The sequence below is a fragment of the Poecilia reticulata genome, linkage group LG23, assembly GCF_000633615.1.
Source record: "Poecilia reticulata strain Guanapo linkage group LG23, Guppy_female_1.0+MT, whole genome shotgun sequence".
Classification (NCBI taxonomy): Eukaryota; Metazoa; Chordata; class Actinopteri; order Cyprinodontiformes; family Poeciliidae; genus Poecilia; species Poecilia reticulata.
In genome coordinates, this window is record NC_024353.1 from 1713187 (window position 1) to 1740148 (window position 26962).

The window sequence follows — 26962 nt, forward strand, 5'->3', positions numbered from 1 at the left end:
TTTTTTAATTTTCTCTCTTTCTCACTGTTTATTTCTGTTTTTGTTTTGGTTGTGTAAAGCACTTTGAAATGCCTTGCTGCTGAAATGTGCTATACAAATAAAATTTGATTGATTGATTGATTGATCTATGTGGGAGTTCAAAGACGTAGTTATGTTCTTTTAAAATAATGGTTGAAAAGATTATTTTTAATGTCGTCTTCATTATATTTTACCATTTTCTGCACCTCCACTTGGTCACTATGGAGACAATGTCATATCTATCCTCAACAGAAAAAGTACAGTGTGGAAATAATGGTTTGAGTTCATTAACATAATAAAAGAACAGTTTGAAAATGTTAATCTAATGTGTTCAGAGCCTCCATCCCACATAAAGAGAAATACTTTGGGAAAAGGCACATTTTAAGACTGACTTTTACATACAATTTTGAGGAAATAAATTGCTTTTTCAGATATTGTAGGGAACTGAATATTTAAATGATCCTACAACAATAATGTCAGTTTCCAACACCAATCCAAGAAATAAAAATAGAGATTTTCTAATAATTTTTGGGTCTCCCATGGGCTTTAGGATTTATTGCTCTTGCTTCTATTATCGTAATAAAAGACAAAACATGAATATTTCTACTTTACATCCCATCCCATTCTTATGTTTGCATCAATCCACTCTTCAGTCCATCCTTCTGTCCTTTTATCCTTGTATTTCTTCATCATTTTCATCTTTTATTCGATATGCATCCATTTGTTTTGTCCATCCATCCATCTATTCACCCATCCCTCGTTCCATGAAACAAAAGTTGTCCTTCCAAATGTTCATGGATCATCCATCCAGATTACTCCATCCGCCTATCTATTCGCCTTTTGTCTCTGTCTCTGGTTTGTGAATTCATAGAAAGCCTTGCCTTTCTATGAATTCACAGTGAATTTCTTTTTTATGACAGAAAATGACTGTGAAACTTTGGAAAATGTACAGGAACCCTGAATGGCTAAAATAACTTGCATAAAACATTTGCTCGACCCAAAATTTAACATAATTGTACTATTTTCCTGTGTTGGTGAGCCTACTAATTGCAAAGCTTTCTGTATGTATTGATTCATTACGACCCTAAATGTGCTCCAGGAGCTCTCCAGGCTGGTGAAGGTCGTTCAGGACAAAGACGAAGTCATTGAAAAACTGAAGGAGGAAATCGAATTGCTAAACCTGGTGAGTGCAACCTCCATTATCCTTATTACTGTAATTATTATATGCTCAAACGTCTGATATTTTGAGTCTTTTTGTCCTAGCAAGGTGTGGGCAGCCTGCGTAGGCCTCAGAATCATTTGGCATTTTACTGAAGTCTTGTATTACAGTTCTGAGGGTTTTGTGGGCAGAACATTTTTTAGTCTTTTATTCACATGCCGGGGATTTAAAGGCCGATCAAACAGAAATACTTCATTTTTAGGAATCATAAATTAAATAAGTCAAAAAGAGTTCAGGGTTTGTTTTGCAGCAGCTGCTTGTTTCGCAGGTTAAAGCAGATGAGCTGTGATTATTAACTTTCCAAATGAAGTTCACTCTCAACTCTTACATTCAGTAAAAGTACAACTAAAAGCCAAACAAAAAGATTATGAAATTACAACCGTACCTACTTGCTAATCAGTGTTGCATTGTCAGACTTCCTCTGGTGGGACAACAAAATCAGCCACCGTTTTAGAGGAAAGATGTCATTTCACAGCTGGACTCCTCCTCTTAAAAAGGGTTTTTGAAGTTCATCGTACCCTGTAGGACACGGTACCACCGTCATTTTTAAATGAATCCACAATCAGCCAGATCATTTCCATAGATATGCTTCTCACAGTCGCTCTGATAGGTCACACTCAAGTGTGTCATGTTAAATAGTTGGCTGTTATCATCAGATTTTTAGTAATGTCTTTTAAAGTCAGTGGGGCTCTCTCGAATGCTAAGTGTGCTTATTACAATTAATTAAGGGCATCCTTGTCTGATTCATGATACTCGGATCAATTTATACAGCAATTTGATCAAAAATAACATTTTATGCAACAAGAATAAAGCCTGTTTACTTAACACAAAATGCTAAAAAAAAAACGAAATACCCCAAAGATCTCAACTCTCACCCATTACCAGCTTTTGCTTGATCCTAACGACTGGTTGACAGAACATCTGTTTTTTAGCTTCTCTCGGAGCAAAAATGGCAGATTGTCATGTCTAAACTACTCTTAGGAAATTGATATTTTCTTCCTGTGGAGCCAAGGAAAGTCCAAACAGATCAAACCTGGCTGTCAGGGATGTGCAAATTTTTTGGCAGCGAGTTGAATGAATGTCTCCTGGTTATTATCTGTCCACTTTTGTTGTTATGACGGACGCCACGCGACCCATCTGTAAACACAAAGGATGCAATATTGCAGGAGGCGTCACTCTGATAGCATCGCAGGGACACGCATCCTGTTATAACAGTAGGGTTTTATATAAGGATGCTGGAGGAAGCATGAGGAATATCTGCGAGCGAAGCTGCTGCTGCTGTCGGGCAGGAGATAACGGCTGATCCAGTCAGCATCTCTGCAGAGCTAGATTGAACCCTCCGACGCCGTGGAAGTTTATTTGGGTGGAAAAAAAAAATGATAACGCTCAGGTTGCGGATTTATATCTCCTCTTTGATAAGCTTTCAAGAGAGCTTGAGTTCACAAAAGTTCAAAGAGGCGTGTTATTGATCCTCGTTGGATCGTATTTCTAACGAGAAACATTTTGAGCCTCAAACTTGAAAAAACTTTAAAACGGTTGATATTTGTGTAATGCTAAGCATCAAAAACATCTGGATTTGAAATCCTTGCAGGTTTCTTTGAAAACAACTCCTTTGCAAGTACCACAGTAAAGATTAGATACCTTTAGGACAAGTCTTTCATTTCCTCCAAATGTTGTTCAGCTCATTTCCAACAACAACACAATCGTAGGCGGTGATGGAGGCGAGAATAAATGAGAAGTGTCAGCTTGATAAGCGAGAACTGTTGCAACTTGGAGCCGCCGTCATTCGCAACTAATTGAGGCTGTCAATGGCTAATTTGCTGCTATCAAGACAGCCTCAGTTTTCACAGAGTGAACCTCGTTTTAACTTTCAGACTTCAGCCCAGGAAGACTCTCAGAGTAATAAAGAGGTTGGGTGTGGAGTATTCATGTGGAAGGTACCGACAGTGGTGCGCTGTGTCCTCTCCACAGGACCTGGATGAGTTTGAAGATGAGAATGAGCAGCTCAAACAGGAGAACAAGACTCTGCTGAAGGTGGTGGGACAGCTGACGAGGTAGAGCTGCTCTGATTGGTCCAGCGACTCGATCCGTCTTCCTGACGTCCTGCTGGAGGTCAGATCCTACGACGTGGCCTTGCATCCGTTTCATTTGGTGTAGATTATTTTAGTTTATCATCCGTCTTGTTGAATGCTGGTCATTTGCCCCATTTTGCATTTTATCCCTCCAGTTTTCAACCACCAACCCAATTGGATGTCACTGACTTTTTCCATTTCATAGCTGAAAAAAGGGATGTTATGATTGTCATTTTCTATAATCTGTCCTTCAGGATAGTATCTCCAGTATCTAGGAGGTTGCTTCTACTATGTAATATTTTAGAGATCTAGATCTTCATTTGTGAATTTGAATCAAAATAAAAGGAGTTAATATGTAATCTGGGTTTTCAGGATAATAACTTAAATTGAATACAATTTTTATGGTTCATTGATCATTTATCTTCAGTTTATGAAAACAATAAGTATAAACCAATGCCCAGTGGCTTTAGGACATGGGTTTAAAATTTACAGAGCGTTGGGTGAAGTGGCACATATTGGTATGAAATGACAAAAAGGGGCAAATTGACCTAAAACCTTTTAAGAGTTAAAAACAAAAACACATGTATACCAATTGTTGTGAAATCTAGGCTGAGTGGTGGAGGTTGTCTATCATCTTATACATATTTAATGTAAATGTATTGTACATAACCTGTTTAGATTGTTCATCGTCAAGATTTCTGTCAATATCTTAAAAGAAATAAACTTTGAATGTACGTACTGGAATAACTAAGCACAAGAAAACCTGTTTAGTTACGGAAAATCTTTCACACAATCTTTAAAAAAAAAAGGAATCTACAGCATTTAGACCAAATTAAACATTTACTGCGACAGCATCACCAGCCAAAGTGGGCGCAGTGCCTTGAAGTGCATGAAACTTTAATCTTTCAAACTTGTTGAAACCTGGTGCTTTCTTGAATAAATGGCATTGGTACATTTCAATCCAGCAGGAGCCTCTTTAAATTTTTACATTTGTAAATATGTCCAACTGAAATGAAGACGCTGAGCTTTACGCATTTTATTGGCATCTTGACTCATATTCTTGTTGGTGTCAAAAAGCTTTAGGGGCATTTACATGTTACTACAGAGAACCACTTCCTGCGGTGAATTGCTGGAGCAAACTGAATCTGCTTTGTTTAGTTAAGGGGCAGTCTTGGCCTTGCAAAAACATTCCCACATTCTGTTGCATCACAAGCAGCAACAGCAGCGTCTTTCATTGGGATTTTATGAGACGGAGCAGCACAAAGTCTTGAAAATGTCAAAAGTCCGGAGTGCATTTGTATTTGCCCGTCACCCTCATCTAAATATGAAAGTCAACATTTGTACAAGAATAACTACATATGCACAGATTAAATTACACAACATTTCTGGTTAAGACAGTTTGGTTCCACTAGATTTTATTTAGAGTTCTCAGAGAAAACGGGGGCTGAATGCAAATGCATGCCGCACTTTTCAACTTTTGTCGCATAATTTTCTCTCTACTTCACAATTAAGTGGCCTCTTTGTGGCCATAGCTTGAAAAAAAAAATGAAAATAGCTATGGATACTTTTGCAAGGTGCTGTATATTGAGATCATTTTACTCCGGGGAGCTCCTTGCTGCAGCAGGTAATCTTAAAGCGGCGATGCGTTCCCACGTTTTGGGGTGAAAGACCAGCCCCTTACGGACCAACATCGCCGATCTATTTCTCTTTCCATTACTTAACGCATGTACAGAAGATTAAGTCATTTAATAAAAGTTTGATTATCTCTCTCAGTCGACTCGCTTGTGTTCATTAACGCTAATTCGATGCGATGATACTGTGCTGCTGAGTCGGTAATACGATGTGACGGTGGTGGTGGTGCATGTAGTGGGGGTTAGTTCCTCCTCTTGGTTCTCTGCTGATAATGATTCAACATGTCAATCACTAACCTGACTGCATCCGAGACATTAACAAGCCCTATCTCACTTATTATGCAACTGAAGCGCATTAATTCCCCCACCTAGTGACAGAGCAAGGAGGGAAGAATCTGTATCTGACTAATGTTCACTAAATTTCCAGATAATGGCCTCTTTCTGTGGCTGGAAAGTGCTGGAGGCTCTCTGCGTAATCCCTATTAGCATTTTTATGGAAAGCGGCGAGGTTTGTCATTTTGAATAGCCACAGAGGGCACAGACAATCCATATCTGCCTTTGCTTAGTCACGATAAGCTGCCATTCAGCTCTCAGCAGCTCCATCAGACCTCCACTGAAGTTCAGACACCGTCACAATGCTTTCAGTCTCATCATAGCTCAGTAAATTACAGGTTCCTCTGCGTGTGATGAAATGGTTTGTCAGAACTTCTCTGAAGAGTTTGTTTTTTTAAGCTTTTCAAGAAAATGTTTGCATCAAGTTGCAGTGTGGTCTGGGAAAGAAGACGTACCAATATTACACACAGAAGCAATGGGAACATTAGCAGAAATTTACTGGCTCAAACCTAAGAACACTTTGTCTATTTCCACAAACATCTAATATATATATATCTGCTGTGTGCACATATTGAGATTTCAACACTTGCTTTTGCGCCGTTCCAAGCCAGTCATTTTGCTTTATCTGCTTTAGTTTCAATACAAATCTGGGTTGGTTGACACTGATACAAATCGGTGTTAACCAACACTGATTGTTGCAGAGATAAAAACAAAAATTGTGAATAACCTGAAGAAAACTGGTGAAGTTTAGTTGGAAGAAAAACTCCTGGTTGTTTTTTCTTCCTACTGAAGATGTAGGTCCTTCAATAGGAAGGACCTCAAACTGACCCTGAATGCAATTCTGGATGCTAATGGCTCCTGACCTTCACACTTGATGCATTTTAAGATGACAAATGGAGAGTGTGCCGTGATGATGAAGCCCTTTTCTAATCTCTTTGACCTTTCAACGCACCGTACAAAGCTAGTGATGCTCACTTGGTCTGTGTTATTGTGTGGCCTGAACTTTTTCTAGCTAACCTCTGACTCGACCTTCTGAATGCTGAATAACTGAGCCAACTTATTCATAATAGAGAAAATTCCCATTAGTCGCAACGTAGCTCTACCGTTGCAAAATATAATGTTAGTCGTCGACAAAGTAGATTTTTCAGTGCATCTAGTTTCGTTTGTTTTGTTTTTTTCTTGGAAAGTCCAAGACTGCTGAAGACTCAGGACTGGTTGTAAAAGATTTCACACTTTGTCCAAGGTTGACAAATGTAGTTACCTATATGTGTTAGAAGTGCCTAGTCAAAGCCCAGGTATAAATTTCCATTTGAATCTGCAACAAAACTTTTAAACTGTTGCTCTCAATGACAAAGTTCTTGCTTTGATTTATGCAAGAAAACATTTTGCCCCTGCAAAATTAAAGTGATAGATTTTAGAAACATCTTAGTAGCTTTATAACTGCTACATGTGATAACATGTGGAAATGTTTAGGTATATGAATTCTTTCTCCTTTTTTTATCTAGTAAAACATCTAAATGCCACATTTAAGTTCAGTAATCATTATCTGGGATGTAAGAATGTGCATGCATGTTGCATCTTTCTCCATCTTTCTCTCTTCCACAGACCACATTGATACTTGAGAGACCGATGAGCAGCAAGCCTTATCTTGTTCTTGGAGATGCCTGCGAACATTTTATTATCCGTTAGCTTCATGTTCTCGCTTCTCTGGCCAATCTTCTCCATCTCCAGGGTCCCTCGGTGCAGGAAGGCGCTCATCCGCACAGGACACTGCAGGGGTCAGGATGCCTGAAAGAGGGAAAACAGATGGGTAGAACGATACTTGATGCGCTTTTTGCAATTTCCTCTGACCGTTCCTACTGCCCTGCTTTATCGCAGCAGATACATTTCTCCAACCGCACTGGGAGAATGACCACCAAGCTTTTAAACCTCGAACCAGAAGGAGGGTTTAGAGCTGGTGAAGAAACGAGGCTTTAATAAATGTCTCCTTATGCTTCCAATATGAGCAGCGATCTTTGAATGTTAGAAGTTACTTCAATCTTTCAACATGAAAGTGCTGCTTTTTTTTTTTTTTAAGTTGTCTTGTTTCACCATTTATTCTGTTGGAACCGGCATCACACCGGAGGTGGAAAACTGCAATAATGAGACTTCACTTTCTGAAAGCTTTTTCCTGAATAACTCCAGCCACATGTGGAGCTGCCCTTTCTTGAAATTTTCTGTAAAAGTCAACATGGTACTAAACGTTCACAAACGGAAAAGAAAATCAACTGATGATGGTCCAATTGCCTGACATTTACCAAATGGCATAATTTGGCTCATCAGGCTAGAATGCAAAATGTTGTTTTTGATGTTTTATTTTAGTCTCTAAATGTTCGAGGACTGGGATGTGGAAATATTTATCGCCAACATTATGATGTTGATGTTTGTTTTAGCCAGGAATGTGGATAAAAAGCTCTATTCTTGGGTTGCTTTGAAATGCAAATTGCTTTAAATGTGGTTCACTAAAAAGTTTCCTCCTAACATTTTAGAGTAGGCACAATTGTGCACTTTTAAGTGAAATGATGTTTTAATTCAACAAAATATTTCCTTTGCAATTTAGTAATCGGCAAAGGAATTATTTGGTATATTTTCTACGGCCATTTTGCAAAATGTATATGCAAAGACAACATAAGATTTGAGTCACTCAGAAATAAGTTGATCTTTACACCTCAGCAAATGGCTACAGGCACTTTGCTACTTTCCTAAACTTGCTTGTACCTGCAGTGAGAGCAACAAGTTTAATGGCTGGAATATTTTCTGGTGACAAACTGTGAAAAGTCAAAGTTGCAAAGAGTGGTGACGGCAGAGGAGGTTTTATAAAGTCCAAATGGGAAAGGATGAACCTATTGTCTCCTAATTTTTATCTACACTGATGACATTTCCAAAATAAAGGTTGGAATTCTTCATTTATGTTATGTTGCTTCAATAAAAATAACATTTATTTTGAGTTTTCTTTACACATTTGGTACAAATATGGTGTTTAATGTACTGTAAGATGTCCTACGTCTTGCATTTAATTTTGAACTTTACACTAATTTTGCAGCATTTTCATATTAATTGAAAATGTTCCTCCTTATTCTATTTCCAATAAGACACGGGGTTTAATTCAATCAGTCCTTATTAACCCTGGGGCACTTGTGGTTCCGGCAACCTAATTATTTTATTAAATTTAAGTTTGAAAATAAAATATGTGCTAAACTGTTTAGTGCCTTTCTAAGACAATGATATCCTGTTGGGTAAAGACTCAATAATATAATAATGTTTTGCAAGGATTCTTTATTGTCATTTTGACTTTTAAGTGATAAAAACAGCAGTTTTACTAATTAAATTAAAGGCGTTCCAGATGCACTAAAATGCAGGTTTTACACACTGTTGAAATGCACAACAAATTTACTTATTGCCTCACATGGATGTTGATACCCTGTTACTCATCGCTGGGTCAAAGGTCGAGTTTGGTGGGTTGTAAGAGTTTGTGTCTTGGCAAAGAAATGAGCTGCCGAATTACAGACCAAGAGTGGTTTCCAAGGCAACTATAAGTGCATTTCCCGATCAACGTATAATTGTCTTGTTCACAATCATCAATGCTCCCCTCTTCAGAAACATAACCACAAAACTGATGGAACCCCCCATCCTGCACTGTTTTAACTGTCACAGACTTTTGCCTTATTTCTGAGACTTCGACCCGACAGGACCAGTACCTTCTGAGTCCAGTGCTGCCGTTGGTTCAGTTGTGGAGCTCCAGGAGTTGAATCGGCGCCCGATTCCTGCTCTTCACCAGCGGGTGGCAGCGTCCCCAGCGTGCAGTGGAGACTCGGCCCGATTGTGTGTTCAGTGATCCTTGGAGACAATCTCCCCTGGTTGAACACCCTCATAAAATATTATCCAGTCTGGGAATCTGGAGCCGAATCCTTGTCATGACAGATGTAATTTCATATCCCACCTGTGGTTAGTTGGAGTCCCTTCCTCATGTGTCTCTTGTTGAAAAGGACACACGTTACATAACCTGCAACCCAGGAATGAACTGCACATGATATTTTACACCTGAATGTTTGTCTTTTCTTAATTATTACAGAAAAATGTGGCCTCGTTGTTGCTGCGCCCATCATTTTTCCACATTTGCTCATCCATTTTAATAAGCCCAAACCTCCAGAGAGGGAGCCATGTGAATTTCAATGCTGCTGATGATTCACAAAGTCCAAGCCAGGCAGAAAAGGAGGCGGCTCTGGGGAGCATCCGCAGCCTCTGAAGGTCACTCTACGCTGTTACCATGACAGCGCGGGCCCCCCTCTGAGAAGTTGTTGCCTCATGTGTTTTTGTGGCGTGATTTAAGAGAGGGCTCGCGTAGGGCTGCGTGCAGAAGCAGCACATATGCGCACGCAAACGCCTCGCTCCCCTTCAGCAACACAAACCCAGCAGGAGGGAGGCAGACATGCATGTTCAGGCCCAGAGCAGCATCTCACTCTGAGAGGATCCTCCCAGCTAATCCAGAGCGTTTAGCGGCAAGCGGTGGCCAAAGTTTCACCTCTGTGGCTTCCTGCGTGTGAATCGACTCGGTGCAGATGGATTAGACAGACACTTGTACTAATTACCCATCTGTCATCCACACTTTACTCTAGACTTTAAAAAATGCAGCCGCACTCTTTGTCCCTCCATTCATCCGTCGGCCATACGCCGCCTACGGATCTATCTATGGAGTTTGTGCATTAGCAGGTGGTCACTCTCAGAGTAGGAGGAGTGCAGAGGGGATGGTCATCCATATATGCAGGTCCAGTCCCATGGCGGTCCCTCTTGGGAGTTCACAGGAAGCCCTAACAGGGCAATTATCCCTGATAGGTTTAGGAAATGTCCTGGAGGACTTGTTATGGATACCTGGTGAGAAATAACTTAAACTCACAAAAACACTATTCATTAGGTAATTAATGGAATCTTGAAAAAAAATTAAAAGTCTCGTCCATCTTCCACATCATGTCAAGGAACAACAACTTTCTGTCATAAAATAACTTTAGTTTAACGAGGTTAGCAGACTCTCCCTGATGCACAGCCCTCTACAGGTCACACATCAGCATGGGTTCGAGGTCTGGAGCTGCCATAACCTGAAAGAAAACTTTGTGGAGTGGATTCGCTCTCATCTGAGCAGGTCCAAAAATCCAAAAAGAGAATTCAGAGACGCAGCCGTGACGTCAAAACAAAGTTCAGCACAAGCTCCCAGCAAACGGAGGTTGCTGCTCAACAACTCAGTGAACTGTTTGATTGTTGTAGTTTGCATTTCAATTTATATGTATAGGATTTTCATCATACTGACTGCAGTTTCGATTTTTCGGCAGTCTATAAATAACCCAAGGGTTTATGCTCAGTAAATCAAAGACTGCAGCATCTCAGACTGTTATATATTCTGTGCTTCTAGTTAGAAAGTGTTCTGAAATACATCTGAAGATTTAATTTCTCTCATAAAAGGAAGCAGCTAGCAAAGCAGAGGACAGCAGGAAGAAGAAATGGAAAGAAGGGTGGCTGTAATGGATTTGACTTCAACACCGTTGGGTGATATATATTTGTACAATAGAGGGTACAAATATATAAGGAGAAGTAGTAAAAGGTAAGTAACCTCTGAAATAGATGCTATGTTGCAGATGAAGCAATTAAATGTGAGCTACCAGGAATGAAAAAAAACCCCACTTGAAATCTTGAGTTTAAACTTTTAATGACTATTTTAATGTATTAACATATTCAGGACTGAGCCTTTCTTAATCAAAAGAAACAGAATAACCAAGAATGAGCTTGTTGGAGATGAACCGAAAATCTTCAGCTGGTTTAGCCAAATATCACCATGAGACATTGATTCAGAAGAAATATTCACGAAAGTTGATATGTTTAATAAGGACGACTCTTCATATTATAAAAAGTATCAAAACAAGTAATTAACTGGGGTGTAGTTCCTGCTGCTCCTCCAGTGAGCGATGACTAAGAGACTATAATATCAATAAACTGTAATGCTTAAAAATGCCAAACTTCTCCTTTTTGTCAACAGTTTAGATTTGCAGCACAGAGGGATTTTGTGAAGATGAAGTTTTCTATTAGTCTTGAAAGAAAAGTGTCTGACCTCTTTGCTCATGGAGGAATTTGACATTTTGACAAGGACTGTTGAAGAATGACATGTGCACACCTTCCAAATCACAACAAGGTGTCGTTCGCCGCCTCGGGTGCAACCGGGGAGCTCAGTCTCTGGGATGTGCTGACAGTTTCATGGCCTCAGGAAACTTGCAGAAAATCTGCAATAACAGAAATATTTATAAGGTAGAAATAGATTTGTGAGTTTCTTTATTTAATAAAAAAAAATTACCTGCAAAGGTAGTACATAAATAATTAAAAATGTAATTCTGCAAAATGAAAATAGTCTGTTTACCTTCTGATGAACTCAAAAATGAAAACTGAAGCTTGTTGACATCCAATACCAGTTCAAACAAGCTCTTCCCTTTGTTTTAATTTTTGCTTTATTTTTAAATAAATAAAAATATTAAATATTTTCTTTCTTTGAAATCCTCCTTGCTTTTTTCCGGTTTTCCGAGTTCTTCTTGCTTCACTGGATCATCAGATGCTGACATTCAGACACTCTGAGTGGGCCTCCCTGTAGCATCTCTGGCCGCTGACACACGGTCGAAAAGGTCGTTCTCCACGTTGTGCCACTCGTGACGCTACAGGACCAGGAGTCATCCGCCGGACGCTTGTATGATGGTATGGATGCAGGCAAAAGCTGCAACCAGCTGGTGGGAAGTGGCCTTCAGGAATTTGTGAGATTTTGACCTTTAACTTGTAAAGAAACAGGCTCAGCGCTTGGATCGGCAGGATTATTTCTCTCTTGTCTTTCCTAATGACAGTTTGCATGCGAGGATTGTTTTAACCTTTAAGTGTCCTGAGTAACATTAGAAATCGGACGTTGAAATCAGACACTTTTACAAGAGAAAGCTGGCTTGCTTTGCAAAAGAAAGGTCATCTTGGCTGGAGGGAAGAACGCTCAGACGGAGCAAGGAAACGGGAGTGGAATATTTAGTTTTTTAATTTACATAATGGCTGCTTGTGAGGAGGGATACAGCAGGAAATGTGAAAAAACAGCAGTGTTGATGGTTTGAAACTCCCCTCCAAAGCCATTAGTGATTAGATAAAGAGTGTAGATGGATTTGTAATGATGCTCTCTCCCATGTTCTCTGGCTTTATCTCTTGCCTCGGCTACAGTAGATAAAAGGCAGCAGGGGGCCCACACAGCCTTTGTTGTGAATGTTATTTCACTGTTATGGCCGCCGTATGGCTACTCCACCACCTGCTGAACCACCTGTCTGCTTTGAACGCTGATTATTGGTAAGAAAAATGAAGCCGAGTAAAGCGGGTTACAATATGATGATGCGTTAACGTATAAGGACAGACATGAATGCAGTCGTTCAGAGGCTTAAATTCACCCAAACAGCTGGTCAGTTCGGGTAAAATACTTTCCATTTTGCGTGTTTTTAGATCATTTTGTTGTTTTTCACATATTTTATAATTATGGCAGCATGACTTAAGTCTGCACACACAACCAACCAGATTAATTGGACACTTTAGTGAGACCAATTATCACACTTTGTCAAGTGTTAATTATACTAAAAGTCATGTTACACTTTAATCTTTGAACTTTGACAATGCAGATTTTTTTTCTTCCTCATTTGAATAATAGTCTGTACTGTGTTGCTTAATAATCAGGACTCAATGTGTTTAATTGCATCAGATTGTCTTTTTTGTAAAGACAACATTTATGAGTTGGCGCTATATAAATAAACGGAGCTAAATTGAAAATTGCATTTGAACAGTATTTTTGTTTAAAGGATGTCTCCCTGGCTGTACAAACATTTAAAGAAATTGTAAAGATCTAAAATTAACTTTGGGACGATTAAATGTGACTTTAATGAGCAACTGGAAAGGACAATGAACACAAAGGTTTGGCACATGCTTTACAGCTAACCCTGAGGATTTGTAAAGGAACAACATTGATCCCCCTGTCGCGATCGAGGCTGATGAGCTGCACCTGTTCATTAGCTAATTGGACTTCCGGTCTGCAGCAGGTGAGTCCCTGGCCTGTCTTATGGTTAAAAGCGTCCAGGTAAGACATTTTCAGCGTCTCTGAACTTTTTTTCTTTAAAATAACTGCGTTTGCGTGGGTTTTTTTTTTTTTTGGCTGATATTAATTAGGTGTGACTATGGCAAACCGTGTTTGTTTGTTTATTTGAATCCTCATTAGCCATGTCCGTAACAATGGTTACTCTTTCATTATAACCTGGTTTAATCTGTTAAAGTTTAAAATTTGTAAACCTATAAAATGTTTTTACATATGTACATTTTTTGTAGTTTGTCCCAATTTTAGAATATTTAATGGCCTCTCTTTTTTTCCCCCCTCAAAAATGCAGGTTTCATTTATTTATTTCCCGAAGGTTTGCTTGCTTGAAACGCGTCATTAAGGATTCTGCTAAACATTATGAGCTGTTAAGGCGATAATTAAGTCAAATGTGTTGGCGCAGCTACCTGTCAGGATTCACTCCTGGTATGATCTTTCTTTTGGTTTCTTCTAATTGCTGTAAAACTGGGGAAGTTATTTCTAGTAATCGCGAGACAACTGTTCAGCTGTCACATTCTGTAAGTAATTTTAGCAGAAAACAAACTCTATGAAAAGAAAGTCTTACAATAGTGCAGAAATGGAAAGGAGTGTCGAATAAAATCCTTCATTTAAATAAGTATTGTCAATGTATTCATATGCATAGAATTTATATTTCTTGCACATATTGGTATCTGATGTTAGTTGTCAAATGCATATGATTTTTCATTGTTTCTAAAATGCTAGAAGCAATTATTTCTAAACTGTTTGTGGTTTAATAGGATAAAAGGCAGTTATTTTTCAAAAGACAAAATAAACAAATCCACAAATCTCTGTACTAACAGTGAATAAGAACAGAGAAGGCAAGATGATGCAACAAAACAATGAAAGGAAGAGGAAAATGTTAAATATATTTTTTGCCAATATGGTAATCAGCTGTAAGTGGAAATTCCAGCTAATTTCTGTCCATATCAAGATGCAGGTTATTTTGGAAATGTGTGTGCACCTAAACCAACAACAATAAATACCAAGAAGGGCAAAGACATTTCTATATATAATTTATTTACATATTTCTCTTCTTAAAACAAGAAGAGTTATTTGCACAAATACTTAGTCATATGCAGATATGGGTAGGAACTAAATACATTCATTTGAGTATTTTCTTTCAAAAAGTACTTTCAGGAGTAGTACTGCACTTTCTACATCTGCTTGGGTAATGTGAAGCATCGCCTCAGTAAAATTTCGGAATAATCTATCGTATGCAACTTCACTGAGTAAAGAACAAGCTTGTTTTAAACAAAAATGCACCAGACATGCATCCAAAGTTTAGGTTATCATGAGACCTCTGGTTCGTCATGCACAAACATTTTAGTTCTAATGTTTTTTGTTTTTTTTCCATTTGCTGATGTGATTCTTTAAGATGAAGTGAACTTTACATTTTAGGATTTCAATACATTGGATTACACTGTATTATCTGTGTTTTGATTTGTTTTATTTATTTTTTTTTGTTTTTTTAGTGCACCGACTGGAAGGTCAAACACTTGTTCTGGAGCAAAGGTTCACCTGCCACCACATAAAGAGTGTACTGAAGATTTCTCTCACAAGGTAAGTCTGAGTCGATGAAGGTGGACATTGTTCAACCTTTGCATATAAGATTTTATTTTGCAGATTTAGTATAAACAAATACACACATATATATATATATATATATATATATATATATATATATATATATATATAAGATATAAACCCTATCTAGTAAACTGTCATCAGAACATGCAGCAAATGACCGGCAGTCAGGACAATGTTGGATAGACTTATGCTAAACTAAGGCTTGGATGTTTTAGGGTTTCAGTTTTCTCTGGCAGCAACAGAAGGCAAAATGTTTATTTCTCAACTCTGGAGCTACTATCTGATAAGTTGTTTCATTGGGGATGTTCACCACTTTAGGATCAAATTGTTTCAAAGTGGAAATCAACATCTGTTGTTTTAGGGGTAGATTGTATCTTAGAAGGTGTTTGCCAATCAATCCTGATAAGAATCAAAGCCTGAGTTGTACACAAGTAACAGTTCTCATATGTTGGATGTTTTTTTGTATTATTTTTTTTATCTGAACCCTGCTGGATGGAAAATGCTGCACTGATTATATGCATTCAAGAAGAATTGCCACACTGATTATATGCTTCAAAGAGCAGTACTGATCTGCTGATTTGAAACTGTAGTTTTTCTTTTTACCCATAGAGCAATAGCTGCTTTGAAATAGTGCGCACAAACACAGTTTACCTTATCTTGTCTGTGTGCCTTCACTTTCCTATCTTCAATTTTCTGTCTCAAACCAGATATAGGTATTATTCTCCCTCAAGTAAATATCACCAGCTGCTTCTCACCAGACTCCTGAAATGACTGTTTTAGTGGTGCATTTCAAATGATCAAGAAATAGTTTCTCTTGCCAGTTGTACTTGGCAATGATGTGCATCTGTGCCTTCTCAAAACGCATTACTGTCCCTTAATTAAAATGTAATTGAGAGACTTAATTTGATATTTGCTGCTAACTTGTTTCTTTATTTGCAACTGGAGTAATTGATGTGAGAAAATGATCTTCTGGCTATCTGAGCTGCCTTGGGAGCTCCGAAAATATAATGAGAAATTGTGTTTGCTGTTTGGAATGTAGAACAGTTAATACTATGAGGCATATTGCTGAAATTAGAAAGCTAACCCTGAGCTATGGATAAAAGCAGAGTGACAGAGGTAGTTTGTGTTGCATAAGAATGTTCTCATCACTTACAGTTTGTGCAGTTTGTATACGTATTTAATTCACACCATAGAGCAAACTTTACTTTCAATCTTTTTAAGCAGCCAGAAGATTTCCCAACGGTGCATTCTGTGAAAGAGCCTATAGTAATGGGAAGAGGTTAAATATATAGGATAAGATCTCCCCTGAGTTTATATGGATGAGGACTCGGTTTGAACAATGGCACCAAGCTACAGGCGGAGCTGCGCCACAGCGAAGCTTCATCTGCCTTTTAAATGACGAGCCCCTCTCCCTGCATCTGAATGGAGAGATATAACCAGGCCAAGGCATGCTGAGTAATCCACCTTCTCTCGTCTTTTCCACAAATTAACTGATCGCAGGCCTAAAAACAACAGCCGTTTGATTTGCAGTGAAGTGAAGAAAATGTGGCAGCCGGGAAAGCCACTCGACCCTGGACTCCATTCAGCATGCGCTTCCAGCTGACAGGCTGATGAGCTGCAATCAGCCCTCCTACTCCGGCTGGGGCCTGCTGTGGTAATAACTGGTGACTGGATTTGGAGGAATCCTCAGACTGGGCTGATAAAAGCTCAATTTAATGCACCGTCTTTTGTTCTAATATGTTAAAATATTAATGTCAGGTAAATGTTAAAAATACAGATCCTGTGAGATATTTAGTAAGTTTTCAATTTGAAGCATTCTTTATTCTTGGAGGAGTGATTATTTAACAAAGAATGCAACTTTTGTAGCCATCAACAAACCTTTGGTGTAATTTTGGCTGAATATTTCAACTAGTTTTTGAGATATAAGGTAAATTAGTCACTGAAATGACTTTTTGGCCCAGTCCATACATTTTCAGTGAGCTCAAGGCCATTGCAGAAGCTCATGTTTAGCTTGCTTTATCTTTTCAAAAACCGGTTAAAACACTCAGCATGATCCCACCACCACCATGCGTGGCACTTGGTACTCTACTCTCTGGTTTAAAAGCCTCTTTAGGACTCTTTCAAACATTTTTCATGTCAATGTAACCAGTGCTTGATCAGATGAGATGAAACTCAATCCTTAATTTTGTCTGAAGTTTTAACTATCTGACCCAAACTGTCATCCCCAAATGAAATGAATAGGATTATATGTTAACAGAGGGTTGTAATCAAGACAGAAGCCTGTTGCAAAAGCGTAATTTGCATCTGCAAATATCTTTAGCTGAATTATTTGGCCAAGTAAGTACATGTGCATTTGCAGGAGTCAGAGGGAGACCGTCAAGCCAAATGGCAAAGTACAAAACGTCAGGGCAGATGGTGGTGGCATCATGCTGTGGGACTGTTTCACTGTCAGTGGAACCGGTGCGCAAAGTGGAATAGCTACACAATTTAAACTTGGACAGGTTTCCAAGTTTAACCTTCAGCATTTCTGACTTGCATGGTCTGATATATTTGCAGAATGATAACTGAAAATCTTTGGAAGGCAACTGCAGCCGAAGAAAAGCCCAATGTTACCTCTGGTTGCTATGGTAAAAAGAGCTGTGTTGGACTCATTGAAACCTAATCTCTCTTGTCAGATAAGGAGATCTTATAGATGTAATGCTGGCATGGTGACTTGAAAGGCTGTCATTTACACTTATCTAAATAACTGTCTAAATAACACATCCTGGTTCCCGTTGACATTTCAGAATCTGAGTGCGTCAGAGTCCATTTTCAGCAGGATTTCTGTTCGCCTGGTACCTTTTATTAAATTCTCATTTCCCCTCTGTATTATTCTATCTTTCTTTAAATAATAGTTGGGCCTGTTTCTTTTGAAAATAGGCTGAAATTGTTCCAAATGGACTTCCAGAGCTGTGGCTGCTTTTATCCTGCAAGCTTTCCACATGTAGGCCTTTCAGCAGCGATGGGTAGCACCTATGGGGAACATTTTCAGCTGTAAAAGCATAAATTTAGTATCCCAAAGCAACTTTGATAGGACTTTGGTATTTGAATGTTGATGTTGCTGTATTCTTCATCTCCTCTGTCACTTTTTAACCTCCCAGTTTCTGCCATCAAAGTAAGAAAATAGTGATTTAACTGGACAAATATAATCTTGTTTTCACCTTAACAGTCATTGCAGTGCTTTGTGATATAAATATTACACAATTTTATTATGATGGTGAGAGGATTTTAAGTTCATTGCAACCCTTATTTGGAATAGAGAAGACAGTAAATTGCACAGACGAGATGTTTTGTACCTACTGCCTTAACTTTTACTTGCAAAGTTACTCCTGGCAGATTGACCTCCTTTTATTTTGACTCGCTCTTGAAACAGTTGCACCAAACTATTTCCTCCACCGTGTGGGAGGTGGGATGTGCCAGTCTGTTGAACTTGACTGATAACTGTGGATGATCACAGATGAAAATTACAGTGCAGATCCAGCAGCTGCGTCGGCCGCAACGGCATAACAAACCTTTGCTCCTTCTAAAGGTTGCAACAAAATGTCTAAATGAGAATGCTCCACCGGTAATCGAAGTCTTTTTGTGTTTTCTAAAGAGCTAAATTATAGATAACACAGTGCAGGAAAATTACAAGGTGCCAGTAGCACCCATCAGTTCTCCTTAACCATCCTGTGTATAATTGTTCTGGCTCTCAGATCAGTTTTGACCCCTACAGGTGTAGATAAACCTGCTTTGTAAGAAGTCTTTTTGTCATCGCAGCCTTGGCAGTTTTGGGTTATGTTAAATTGCATGCCTCATTTCGTCGTTAGCCTTCTCATTTTGATTGTGTGTGTTGCTTTGAAATGTGCAAAATACATTACTTTGTGACATTAACGTAAACTAATTAGGTGTCGTCTTGTGTGGGAGGACACAGTCTTCATCTTTTCATCTACCAGACTGTCCAACATTTTGACTGACAGGATTTTCTAAATCCAACACTGCAGGATGTCTGTTTATGTAACTATAAACTGAGAGTATGATAATTTTAGAGGAACAGGGTAGTGCAGACATCTTTAAAAGGAAAGACCCTCAAATCTGTGAATGACAGGTTTACTAAACAAACTGATGTTAATAGATTTCAGCAAATCATTTTTACTTGTATAGAACCTATCAAAGAATAAAAAGCACAGTGCTTCACAGGAAAAAGATAAACTGCACTCACACACAGAACGATGTAAAACATGACAGAAATCTGAGAGCAAATCGCATCAAGCTGCTGTCGCTCAGCCAGTGAAAACAAATGTGTGCATTTCTAACTAAATTAGGCATTTCCAGGAACACGGGTAGTTTTCCTGTCTCCTTCATTATTGTGCATTACCAGGAACTTTGGATGGAGTTTTGTGGGTAGAGTGATGAGCATTACAAATTGTTTAAATATTGCAATCATCATTGCAATTCAGTGATTTCACCGTACAGTGCTTATATTTTTAACTTGCTTTAACCATAACAGAGTTTAAATCATAAATGTCCATTTATAGCCATCTGTGGAGCAAATGGGAGTAAATCCTTCACTTAAAGGAATGTTTTAAACCTCAAAACCTTTTATATTTTGATTGAAAAAGCAAACACAACCCTGTGGATTGTTGTGGTTAGTGATCTTTAAGGACACATCTCTCGCAGTTTTATATAGTTATTCAATTTTAATGAAAAAAGTACAAAATGATTTTTAAACTGTGCCACAATGTGTAAATAAGAAAACATTTGTACTTTCAGCACATTAGCTAAAAAGTAGACACTTATTTTTCTGTGAATATTTTGTTTATATGCATATATGAATTATTCAAACAACTTCAAGTGATTCAAAGTCAAACTACAACTCTGTAATTTAAATAAGGACTAATAGTTACCTTATCTTTGAAGAGTTTATAATTACATTAACATTTTTATGTTGAAATGTTTCCAAGTTATTCTCAATCAAGCTTGTGGGTTGTTCCTGTGTTTAAAAGTGCTGGGTAGATTTAAGTCGGGTGAATGTAGTGATTTAGGGCTGGGATAATAACGCTGCTGAAGAAAATTATTAACTAGAGCACCTCTGAGGTGACATTAAAAATTTCCAGGATTTGGAGGATTTTTCCCCCTCTCTGGTTTGGGAGCTGCTGATGAAGTGTCAGACCAGTAACCTACAGCTGCAAGACTCCATTTGCACTACAGTCACATGACAGGCTGACTAAAAATAACCCTTTTCTCCAAGATGATACCAAGAATAAGAATAGGCTGACTGGAGGGAAGCGACATGATAGTAAATCACTAGTGAAATAAAGAGGAAGAAGTAAAGAATTCACACTGAAACAGTTAAATATGATGATGGGGGGAAACTGCTTGTTTTATTCCAGTTTTGGCTGATATCCTGGAGATAGCTTCAGTGCTGGAACAACATAAGAATAAGATGCATATCTAATATTTTTATTCTGAGGATTTTTTTGAGGGGAAGACGGAGGACAGATGCTAAGATGTGCAGGTCAAGGCCTTGTCCAGAAAGGAGGAAGCCATTTGTTGCATTGCAGTTCCACTTCAATGCCTACTGCCATGCTGTGAATTAATCTCTAAAGTGTAGGAGTGCAGTCACTTGGAGAAATGAGAGAGAGGTTATTAAAAATAGATCTGCTGGATGTTGGATCAGAGTGAGAAATGAATGATTAATCTACTCTTAAATTTTCTTTTAATCTTGTTGCTTAGATCACAGCATTTTATATCTAGTTTGGGTCATTTAGAGGTTTTTAAACACTCAGAGATTAGATGGACTGTACAAGACAATGATGAGGTCAATTTCCAGACCACTTCAGAGCCTTTGTAACAATTTAACATAGCATATTTTTGGTTTTTAGTGTTGAACATCACCTTAATATGTTTTCTAGATATCTGTGCAAAAATGTAAACCCACATCTTGATCATTCATTACATTAGTGAGGCCTACTTCTTTTGGACTTCATGTAGCATTGCAAAAAATATTGAAACAAGAATTGCTTATAGTCTGATGATGTATTTTAATATACATTAATTTAACTTTAATAATTAAAAATACCTATGCAACAATACCTATGATTTTAGGTTTATCAGTTCTTCCATAAAGTGTATTTGAATAATGTTTCAGTTTATCTATCCAGTGTGTTTAAAACATTTAAATCTGACATCTTTGCTTCCAAAAATCGTTCTGAAAAAGCAAATTTTATCTCAAACTGAGATGGCAATAGCAAAACTGTCGGCCAGCACCACAGACTCTTTTTGGATGAGAAAAGAAACCCAGGAAAGACAAGTGTTAGAGCAAGTATAGAAAAATGAAAAGGTGCCATCAGTTGTTTCTTTTTTTAGTTTTTCTTTGAAATGGAGGGAAAATATGTGCTAGACTGTTCAAAGCCTGTTGAGTCAAGTTCTAACTTAAGAGGGTGTTAAAATAATTGCATGAGTCTTGTTTGCTCGTCATCAGAGCTTGGAAAGAAATGTTTGAGGGAGTTTCATGCTCATAATTCAAATTAATTTGGCCAGCCTATTTGTTTGCCTGTCTTATAAAGTTTCGAATTAAGTCCATTTTAAACCACGTCACTCAGTAGCAAAAGCCAAATCCTAATTATACACTAGTTCCTGCCAAAAACTACACTTTGAAACTTTTTGTTTACCCAAACTGATTACATTTTGAAGTCTAATTTGTGCCATTGTTTTGATTTCAGCAGTAAAGCGACAACTGAGTTCATTTTTCCCAACATTGCCCTGTTGAGCAGTGTCAGTTTTTTTTCCTCTCTTAAAATGACATTGATGTTTAATTTCTTGGGGAATCCTGCTCATTTCTATGCAGATTCAGTTGCTGCCCTTCTGTCCTGTCACCTCTCCCTGCCACCCAATGCTGCCCCTCTCTACTCCTGAGCATTGTCATCTGCGGTGAATCTTGCCTTTTCACTCGACTGTTAACAGTCAGGCATGCTGACAGCCACCCACTGTTTACCCATCAGGCTTTTCTCCTTAAGAGGATGCATGCTTTGAACAAGAGGTGCAAGTTTGAGCTTCATCAACATGCATGAGCATTAGCAATCCTTCCCTTTAAGCTTGGGAGAGTGAGTGGGTGAGGGGAGGTGGATGCAGGAATGACACAGAGGCGCATGAGTGTCAAATCATCCATCAGTCTGTCATATGCTGTCACCCACCTTCTCCCAGAGATGCTGTCGATCTGTAAACAAGAGAGAGAAACCCCAGGCTTCCCGGGGCAGAGAGCAAGGGCCAGATAAACCTCTTCTCTGTGAATCACACAGTGGAGGATGGCAGATTTTACTAAAGAGAGACTTGAGCCACTCAGCTAAATGTGGATGACTAAGGCAGAGTCCATAAAAACAACCTTCATGGATATATCAAGCTAGTTTTGATGCAGCAACATATGCAACTATTTTTCTTGGAAATGCATAATACCCAGTTGAAATAAATCATACAATAGCTTGTTCTTGTCTTTTGTTTATACCTCTTGTGTATCATTAATTATTAAGTTTCCCATTCAGTAGAGCAGTCAGGTACAAATTAAAGCTCAACGGTGTTTGGTTTTTGTTGGAACCATGATGCTTAAAGTTTGAAATATTATTTTTGCTTGTATTATTTCAAAAGCCACCTCATTTAGTTTGCTGATTGTTTATATAGATATCAAAATTTAAGAAAACTTACATTTTTACTTTCAATTATGATCATTGTTGCATATAATTTTCCTGCAACGTAATGATGAGCTACTTCCAGAGCCTTTTTATCACTGACTTCGAAAGCTATCCGCGTGTTGGAATATGAGGAAGGGGACTTATGCAGCCCTTTATTGGCCCTCTAATTATTTCTCACGTCACATGATTAATATTGTCACTTTGATTTAGTTCTGAGCTCGTTACATAAAAGACTCTGTGACAGAGGATACTGCTTGTACAGCAATAGGTCGGGGATGTTTCCTGCCTGATCGTTTCTGGGCCTGTGAGGCACCTCTGTCCTCTAGAGCGAGACGGCTTTGAGTCAGGATGCTGGAGTGCGGCCTGCTGGCTGGGGAAGGGCTAAGGCCGTGGCTGTGGCCAGGTTTTTCCTGAGCAGAAACTGGTAGGATGCAGCCGGTGTTTAAGCTGTCGTCAGAGTGCCAGTGGAGCCCCTCCAGAACCAACAAGCCTGGGTTTTTTTTATCAAGAAGATCCACCACAAAAGCCAATAATCAATATGCAGCTCAGAGCTTGAGATTTGGGTCAAGATGTGCAAAGAGAAAATGTCTCTCTGAAGGATTTACGAAAACATTACTATGGAAAGATGGAAATATTTCAAAACATTTAACAGCAGAAATTATTTGAAGATTAAAGTTCATATCCATTGAAACATTAAAAACAAGCTGCAGCTGCCTGTCGAGGCTGTTAAATGGCTTCAAAGCAGTTCAGTGAATGTGATCTTCATTAGTAAATGGAGTGTGCTGTTTTATTTGCATACGCTAACATAATAAACTCCACTGTTATTACCTTTTAATGAAGCTCAGGTAAATTGGCTGAAAGCTTAACTTGCATAAAATTATTATTTTCATTACCAGTTAATCTGTAAATTGTTTCAGTTTGTTAATAAAAAGGCCAAAAGTCTCATTAACAATATAATTTGATCCTGAAGGCCCCAGGGACTTTAAACACTTATTTTATTTTTGCTTTGACAAATAAAATTAATTACCAGATGGAATGTTTCTGTAATTTAAAAATGAATTAAGTCTACTCTTCAACTTACCATACTTTTGTGTTCTTTGGTATACCTAATACAGCAAGCTATGAATCAGAGAAAAATAAAATATATTGGTTCTGCAGTCCTGAAATAACAGGTTCTTGTACGAAGCTGTGTGTTTGAGTTTCTGTTGATGTGCATCAGAAGAAATGAGTCTACTCAAAAAATTAATCTTGTTTCTAGATGTAACAGCTGAAGCCGAGTGCCGACTCTGGACTGTTCAGATTTTGGTCCAAAAATAATTACTTCAGTAGTGTTTCTATTCAGCTGTAGAAAGGTACGGCACATCAGTGCATTGATTTGTTCTTTGCATCTGCTCAGTGCTTGAATGGGTTCATAGTCACCTGGTGAATCTGCGTTGTTATGGAAACATGGCTTATTCATAGTTACATTTGCGATATAATTATGATCTTAGCTAGTGGGAGCATGTAGATGTCGAATAAGAGTAACTTTTGCCGGGTTGAGTGTGTAATTTATTCAATATTTGCTAGCAATTTAAATGTAAAATAATCTATATTTCAGATAAAGATACCACCACCTTGGTTTTTATTTGTAGAAAAAAATTAGCATGTATAGCTTTGTGGAACTGCCATAATGATATCATTTATAATCGAACACTGTCGTTTTTGAAAGTCCTTCCACATTTTTGTCTTGCTTTAAAACGACTGGCTACATTTTGCACAAGCTGCAGACGATGACGATGCCTTGTACCCAAAAACAAAGAGCTGTTTTTCAAGATTAAATGCAAATGTTGAATAATTTTGTTTTACAATACTGAGCTAAATAGTTCAGGTAATCTGTTGGTCTTTCTTACTACTGTGGTCAGCATGACTTGAGGCAGCGTTTGCACAGTGAGCGTCCATCAGGTGTTGCCTTTATTATAATCGACTTCCCTTCTTTAAGAAGATGTTATAAGAGGTTATGTGGATGGATGTGTGTTTTGTTCATGTGCAAGGGCAGGTCATGTCTTACTATGCCCTGATATATACACACAATTACACACACCATCATGCTTAAGGGTCTGAACAAGGAAGGCTTTTTTATGAAATTGTCCTTGATAGTGACATGTACCCACAAGAGAAAGATGGACCAGGCGTTTAATATGTTGAAGGGTCATTTTAGGTTACACAGCGTTGCCCACCACAATTTGGCGTCTCCCTGCTATCCAGCCAATCACAGACAAGGACTCGGTGATGCAGTTCACCTCTTACTGGAGGGATTCCTAGGAACTGCCGCGTGACGATGCTCGGGCTTAAACAGCTCAGCCTCTCCTGACTGTCACACCTCCAGCTCCTCCTCCCCCCCCACCCCTCCTGCCTTCAGGTTTTTATTCTCCAAGCTGTGTATGAGGAGCATCAGCTGTGTGTGTGTGTGTTTGATCAGATGAAAATGTAGTGCCATCCACACCGCTTCCTCCAGACTGGGTGTACAGGCAGCAGACAGTCATCAACCAGCCCTCCTTCTCGTGTCTGAGCTAGGCTCCACCTCTCACTTTCCCTCCCAGCTCTCTCTCCATCTTTCTCTCAGCATCACACACACACATGCACGCACACACTCAGATACACACATCCTCTTTCTCAGACTCCCCACTCCATATGAGCGAGCCTTCTCGTCAGGGTTGACAGCTTTGGAGCTGAAGGTGTGCAGCTGTTGCCAGGTAGGAAAGTACATTTTATTCACAGTTCACTCAGCAAGTTATTGATGAAAGTGTTTGTTTTTGTAAAAAATATGTGATGTATTTGATGACTGTCAGTCCTAATAATGTAACACTAGTGCTACTCTTCACTCCAACTCCCCACCGTTTCCCTGGACTCCATATTTGGCGCCTGTTTTTGCAGCGCCTTTTGTCGTCATGTGCACTTTGTTTTTTTGTCCCCGTATGTGCTCAGAACCTGCTTTAGGTGCAGGGTGGAGCGCAACAGCTGATCATAACGCTGCTTCATATAGGCTATGTCTCTAGTTGCAAAGGGAGTCTACGTTGAGGATGTGTGGGCAGATGGAAAGGCGATAAGAAGAGGGGAGGGGAAATCAGAAGGAAGATGAGCAGCTGCTTTCATCCTATAGAAGCGAATCCCTCCGTTGTTCTCGCTCCATCAGACAAAATCTGAGTCTACATCTCTGGTATTCTTATTTTTCTCTACTTTCCTCCGTCCTTCAGTTGTGATGGGTTTGTCTTGAGCACGGAGGGAAGTAGCAATCTGTTGATTCGGAAATGAGTTGTAATCTCATATGAAAAGGAATAAGGATTTTTTTCCTGCAACAATTCATGCCTAATTATATAACTCACTTTATTTTTTTCCATTTGTTCTGTGAGCTGATAAGATTGAAATACCACTTTGGTTCTGCTGGTTACCCAGGATCTCTGCTATTGTTGTGATTGGTGGGAACCCCCCCTTGCTGTAAAGGAGGCTTATCACCTCCCACAGGTTTTACTGATGGAGTGCCGATTGGCTACTGCACAGTGCACATGGAACGAGTCTCTCCAGAGTCTGTGCAAACAACGTCAAGCAAATCCATGGTGACTGCCATGCATGTTCAACTAGGAGTCGTTAAAAGGCAGATGGCCTATCACCCTCTTCTCCCAGATTACCTAATAACTCTGAAAGCATGATCAGCCGGTGTTAAGGGATGGGGCTTGGGTTGCAGTATTACCTGCTGCTGTGACTACGTTAAGGCAGGATACTCCCGTGAATCAGTCTGTTACCAGGTGACGAAGACGGTGTGAGCAAGGCAACACTTTGTGCTTCCATCACCTAAATCTAAATGACCCCACAGCTTGTTTCCCCAGGTAGAACGTATGTTTACGTACTCACTGGACCTTCTACAGATGTTCTATTACATAATCGAACAGTCTGTGTTCAGATAGATGCTGCATTGCTTCTTAGCACACTTTGATGTTTTTCATAATGTTCAGTTTTACTAAATTATGTATGTTTAAGCTGTAATGGGTTTTTAGTAGAGGTGTGCCGATCGATCGGCCACCGATCATAATCGGCCGATTTCCGTGAAAAGGTGTATGGTCGGTGATCGCCGATCACGGTCTCTTGTTGCCGATCACACAAACCGATCACCTGCATTTCATTTCGCAGTCTGCCTGTGCAGCTGGTCTCCTCTTTCCTTCACT

The 26962-nt window shown here is 38.9% G+C and overlaps 2 protein-coding genes across 5 annotated transcripts in view; both read left to right on the forward strand.

Annotated features, from left to right (window-relative positions):
* pawr (PRKC, apoptosis, WT1, regulator) overlaps positions 1-5081 on the forward strand; it is a 56395-nt gene extending 51314 nt beyond the window's left edge. Inside the window, exons 6-7 of the mRNA XM_008400448.2 lie at positions 1118-1201; positions 3209-5081. Of these exons, the coding sequence (XP_008398670.1) occupies positions 1118-1201; positions 3209-3295 (171 nt within the window). The 3' untranslated portion in view covers positions 3296-5081. The remainder of the gene's footprint in view (positions 1-1117; positions 1202-3208) is intronic.
* Positions 5082-25260: 20179 nt separating this feature from the next.
* syt1a (synaptotagmin Ia) overlaps positions 25261-26962 on the forward strand; it is a 159013-nt gene continuing 157311 nt past the window's right edge. For 3 of the 4 annotated variants that reach the window (XM_008400453.2, XM_008400449.2, XM_017302823.1), the window contains exon 1: positions 25262-25495. The gene's annotated coding sequence lies outside the window, so the exon portion shown is untranslated. Of the gene's footprint in view, positions 25496-26962 lie in introns of all 4 variants that reach the window. The other variant, XM_008400456.2, reaches the window with a different exon arrangement.